The sequence below is a fragment of the Salvelinus namaycush genome, chromosome 31, assembly GCF_016432855.1.
Source record: "Salvelinus namaycush isolate Seneca chromosome 31, SaNama_1.0, whole genome shotgun sequence".
Taxonomy (NCBI): Eukaryota; Metazoa; Chordata; class Actinopteri; order Salmoniformes; family Salmonidae; genus Salvelinus; species Salvelinus namaycush.
In genome coordinates this window covers 39,305,164-39,311,164 of record NC_052337.1, presented here as the reverse complement: position 1 = coordinate 39,311,164, position 6,001 = coordinate 39,305,164, and the positions used below count along the sequence as shown (strand labels likewise).

The 6,001-nt window shown below is 40.5% G+C and overlaps 1 protein-coding gene across 1 annotated transcript; it reads right to left on the bottom strand.

Moving 5' to 3' along the window:
* Positions 1–3,457: 3,457 nt before the first annotated feature.
* LOC120026088 (cyclin-dependent kinase 2-associated protein 1-like) lies at positions 3,458–5,634 on the bottom strand. The gene is made up of 4 exons (XM_038970889.1): positions 5,397–5,634; positions 4,701–4,804; positions 4,416–4,542; positions 3,458–4,261 (listed from the first exon to the last, which is right to left on the bottom strand). Exons 1-4 carry the CDS (start codon positions 5,461–5,463, stop codon positions 4,194–4,196), a joined length of 366 nt encoding a protein of 121 aa, XP_038826817.1. The 5' UTR covers positions 5,464–5,634; the 3' UTR covers positions 3,458–4,193.
* Between the last annotated feature and the right edge of the window lie 367 nt (positions 5,635–6,001).

Sequence of the window (6,001 nt, the reverse complement as noted above, 5' to 3'; positions counted from 1 at the left end):
GCTAGCAGTGCTGCAGCATAACGTTCAACGGCAAAACATTACGCAATGTCTAATTGGCCGAATGAAATCGAAAACGAGTTATCTGATTGGCTGTCTCTCTCATTCAGCCATTATAATTTGCTGTGATGCACAGTGCAGTGTACATGATTGGTAGAACTTGTAGGAAATGATTCATTCGCTGCAGGGGTAGAGCAATTCAATTTAACACGCGGGAGACAAAATTGTTGTTACAACCTAACAATATGTGATTGCTAAATTGTTATCTGCAATCAGGTTTGGGTAGGTTACTTTCTAAATGTAATTCGTTACAGTTACTAGTTAGTTACCTGTCCAAATGTTAATCAGTAACGTGATTTTGAGATTATCCAAATTTGTGAAATCGGTATGTTACTAGATCCAACAGTGCAGTAGAATATCACATAAACACAATACAAATAATCTGCAAATGAGAGAACGAGTCCAATTAACAATCCAAATATAAATACGTGGTGTGTACAGACAGTATATAATTTGGAAAGAAAATGGTATGTACAGTAGTAGCTGTATTAGCTATTTCGAGAATACAATATATACATACACAGCAGGGAGGGTGTGAGAGAGAGAAACATCCACATAAAGAGACGCACGTGCAATTATTTAACATTTTCTTGTCGTGAGGAAAATCTACAACATGGCGTCACAATCACAACACAATCATAACGATTGGGAACTATTTCACGCTTTGAAGATTTTTACATGACATGTACCCTGCACGTTCAGACTAATGCCCCATATGTAAGTCATTGAACGTCACCGCATAGGCTATTTTATGTACTGCTGTTTCCCCTCCCCTTGATTTAGCTAGCTAGCATAATTAGCTGTCAGTTGGTCTAGATAGCTTGCTCTCAGAGGTGTACAGTTTTAACTTGCTTGTATAGATAAATAAACGAATATAAAAGCTAGGTTTTAGCCAAAGTATAAACAACTGTTTCACATCTCCACTTTGACATTGTTCCAAGATGTTACAGGGCAGAGGAACTGGCAAGTAGCCAGCTAGTGATGGCTGTTCAACAGTCTGAATGCCTGGAGATAGAAACTGTTTATGTCGTCTCTCTGTCCCAGCTCTGATGCACCTGTACCGTCTCTGTCTGCTAGATGGTAGCAGAGTGAACAGACAGTGGCTCAGGGCCTTGCCAAATTTCTTCAGCCACCCGAGGTTGAAGTGGTGCTGTTGCGCCTTCTTCACCACAGTGTCGGTGTGGTGGGACCATTTCAGGTCATCAGTGATGTGCATGCCAAGGAACTTTAAGCTTTTGACCTTCTCCACTATGCCTGTTGATGTGGGTGGGGGCGTGCTCCCTCTTCTGTCCCCTGTTGTCCACGATCAACTCCTTTGCGTTTTTTAGGTTGAGTGAGAGGTTATTTTCCTGGCACCAGTCCGCCAGCGTTATAACCTCCCTGTAGGCTGTCTTATCGTTGTTGTTGGTAAACAGGCTGTCATCAGCAAACTTGAAAATGTAGATGGTGTTGTGCGTAGCCACGCATTCATGGGTGAACAGGGAGTACAGGAGAGGGCTGATCATCAAATCAAATCAAATGTATTTATATAGCCCTTCGTACATCAGCTGATATCTCAAAGTGCTGTACAGAAACCCAGCCTAAAACCCCAAACAGCAAGCAATGCAGGTGTAGAAGCACGGTGGCTAGGAAAAACTCCCTAGAAAGGCCAAAACCTAGGAAGAAACCTAGAGAGGAACCAGGCTATGAGGGGTGATGGACCCATCATACAGCCCTGGGTCACCTTCTTGTTGAGGGTCAGTGTGATGGATGTGTTGTTTCCTACTCTCACCACCTGGGTTTGGCCTTCAGGAAATCTAGGACCCAGTTGCACAGGGAGCAAGCATTCTCACATAGGTATTCCTCTTGTCAAGGTGTGATAGGGTGGTGTGCAGTGCAACAGCGATTGCGTCGTCCGTGGATCTGTTGGTAAGGTATGCAAATTGTAGTGGGTCTTTGGTGTTGGGCAATGTGGAGGTAATATGGTCCTTGACTACCCTCTCAAAGCACTTTATGATGACAGAGGTGAGTGCTACGGGGCGATAGTCATTTAGTTCCAATACCTTAGCTTGCTTGGGTACAGGAAAAATGGTGGACATTTTGAAGCAAGTAGGGACAACAGACTGGGATAGGGAGAGGTTGAATATGTTCGTAAACACCCCAGACAGCTGGTCTGCACATGCCAAAAGGCCCAATGCAGCTGTTTTTCTATCATTTCTGGGTAACAATTAAGTACATAACTGTAATAGATGTATTAAAATTGACAAAAATAACTTTTTAGCAAAAAACTATTTCTCAAGCAAGAATTTTGTTGACACTGTCTGGGAGTGGTCTGAGTGGGGAGGGAAAAACAGAAAAGTTGTTATTGGTTTAGGTTTGGAACTCTCTTTGTTATTTGTCGATAAACCAATTTACTGCACCGTGGAAAGCCGAAACTCCCGCCCATGCAAACCTGCTGATTACAAGGTCCTGTGTAGATTGTATTTCCCTGTATTATCAGGAAATAACACTGATCAATTTTCACACTTTTACAGTGTTAGTTTCATCAGCTGTTGTACAATATCATATATAACACAAGAACACATATTTTTAAAGAGGCATTAGAAGACAAAAAGGATCCATCTAACGCATTTAGTGTGTCATCATAGTGGTCTGACTTGTGGTCATAGAATTGCTTAGATGGAACAAACTTAAACTTCGCCTTTTTTCAATGATAAATTGAATGTCATTGAGAAAACGGAAAGGTGTCAATGTATTTTTTTTCTACAAACATCCTTTCTGAAATTAAAGTATTCCAATAAGTAATCATCTAGTTTTTCAAAAGTATCTAATGTGATTACAATATTTTTGCTGGTAATGTAACTGATTGGTTAGTAAAAAATAAAATATGAGATTACATGTAACTGATACATGTAATCAGTTACTCCCCAACACAGTCTGCGATTGTAACATTGATAGCTACTGAATGTGTCTTACCTAGTTAAATCCCGTATTTATGGTAAATAGTAAAATGTCTCTCGGACCCATTATCCTAGACTACATCATGTATTTGTTCGTCACCAGTTCAAATAGTGCTTGTTTTAGTCTTGCTGTACGGGTTACGCAATGTTCAAGGAATGAACCACTGTAGATAAGACTAAATCAGTGGGTCTGCTGTACTACTATTGCCCAGATATCTCCATCATATTCCCTCTTTTCAACCAAGACTAGCTTTAACCTTACACGGACTGTCTACTATCTCAATATTGACCTTCTAATCTATTCAACTGGAGACATAGAACCTTACCTCTCAGGAGAAAAATATGGATTATGAGACCACTTGGATTATTTTAACACATTTTCACATTAATTTCAAAACAATGACATTTGTATTGAAAATACATTTTATTACACTGAGTAATAAATACATACAAAGATGCAAGTGTGACAGAGGTCAGTGTGCTGCTAACAGCTTAGCTTCCTCCACTGTTCGACTGCCCCATACTGGGCTAGAACCAGTCATCCTCTGCTTCTCAACGCACGTGACTGCCCTCCTTGTAAACGTGCAAACCGATTATTGAGCCATACAAAAATGTACACCTTGGATGGCTCCATCGGCGACAATTCCAACTAGCTGTGGAGTGAGTTTACGGTATGTTCTTAACTCCTACATAAGAGCATATATCATTAATATCAAAAAAGAACCTCAACATGAATGAACCAACGTATTTGGCACTTTTCTGTCCTTCACTTGTTCACCCGTGTGTTAAAAGGGTCTGGAATTCAGACCAAAGTCTATCAAAAAGAGTTAATCTCCTAAATCTAATCCTGTACAAACCATGCAATGTCGACAATTAAACAAAAGGTCATGGTTGACCTGTAAATTTGCATGCAAAAATCACTATTTGTTATAAATATGAAGACAGGAAACTGTGACCCCAAAATGGGGCATGAAGAAAAAACAAATCCTTCTAATTCTGAATTCTATTCTGGTGTCCCCTCTCCCTCCCTTTCTCAAATCTTAACCTTTCAGAAACATTTTCTTGACCTTTTTAACCATCCCTTGATTTGAATTTGTATTCCTATTTTTAGAGGATGTGCCATGCAGCAGTCTTTTACATGGTGAGTGAGAGTGTTGGGTGTTGGTTCTTCTGCAGGAGAGGGTAATATTTCTGTAGCTAGGACCTGGCATTTCTCTCAGTCTCTGCCAAGCACTCCCGCACCAGTCCCCTGGCATGGATGATACCTTTGGGGAAGAGGACACACCAAAATGAACAGTCAATCACTGACTGATAACTCTCTAACCAAGTTAGGAAGAGGACTATTGTATAGTCTAGAATATGCAGTTTGTTTCAACACACAATATAAGTATTGTATTAGTACAGAGGTTTCCACATTACCTCGTTTTAGTCTCTCCATGGCGCTCTTGCTGCCGGCGTAGGTGGGCCGGATCTCCTTCCCCAGCTCCTCGATGATGGCCAGCAGCTCTGAATACTTACTCTGGGGCAACTGGCTGCCGCTGGATCCCTGCACACAGGGACAGGAGAGAGACAGATTACCAAAGGAGATACAATTAATTTGTAACAATTCATTTCTAATAACATGGCAATTTTATTTCCTGCATTGTAGAAGTAGCAGACGCAATGTGGGTGTCTGTCGTTCTTTCGGTCTGTGAATTCCTGTACCTGTGAGAAGCCCAAGGAGGGCGGTGCGTAAATGTCATTCACCAGCGGCCTGTAGGACTGCAAAGTGGCCAAGTTGGCTGCAGACGGAGACTGGATGTTTCCAACTGTTGGGAGACAAATACAAACACATCTAGGGTCAAATATATTACAGTTAAGCAGATAGTATAAAACAGGAGGAAAATAAGTTAATACAAATTCTACATATTGCATGTTCACATCGCCAACAATGCCCACAGTTGTAGTGGGCATGTTCTTCCCAATGCAATAAGCGTTGTTAAACACTAGATGTCCTCGAAGGGTCATAAAATAATACCCTAGCAGATCAATCAACAGCTCCGCGAGAGAATATCATGGAGGAAGCGGAAAAGGGCTGACTTAAGAAGCCAAAGTGATACATTTTTGTCACAATGTAACGATACCCTCCAGGACAGAATAGGACACAGAACGGGGATTATTTTTCGAAACATAAGGAATTTCACACCTCTGTCCTTGTTTAGACGATACATATGAGGATGGGGCTTTTTTTTTACATTAGTAATAATGGCGGATATGAATTAGCCTAGCTCTCAGGATCTGACCCTATATATATAACTGGACAAAAACTACAGTCTTTCTGCAGGTATTCTCCGAAACCTCGGTTTTAACACTCGATTTAGCGGTTGGATGGTTGGATTTTAACCGATATTTTTGTCTTACCCTGGTTCCCGGAAGTTCCTGGAATGTGCTGGTGGACATTGGGTTTGTAAGACATTCCCAGAGACATAGTAAATTAAAGAAATCAATTTGACCCGAAATTCGGTGAAGCGTCTGTCTCTCACTTTTTGTTTACAGCAACGGCACCCGGCAAATATGGCCGTCACTTTATATTGACACCCACAATGCACATATTCTATCACCACAATAGTCAATTTGGGATAATCTGACCTAAAATGCTTCAAACAGATTTAAGTACATTTTAAAATATTCCTACATTTTATATTTAAAATTACGTTAATAATTCACGTTGGTTTCCCCCCCCCTTTCCTCTTTTTATTGAAATGCAGTGAATCCTCCAGCTACACAGAACACATGAGCAACTTTGTTGCCATATCTCTGGACCACGTGGAACTTACATTTTAGTCGAATTTCAAGCGTAATGGACCATGCAACTATTTCATGAACTTGAACATTTATTAATTTTTCTCAATTCCATTAATCCGGAAAACGAAACAGTCAAAAGTTTTAAACAATATAATTTGCCTATAAAAGCTCCTACAACATGTGATACTAGTGTGTGTAAAGTCTCGCCTATAAAGACCCAA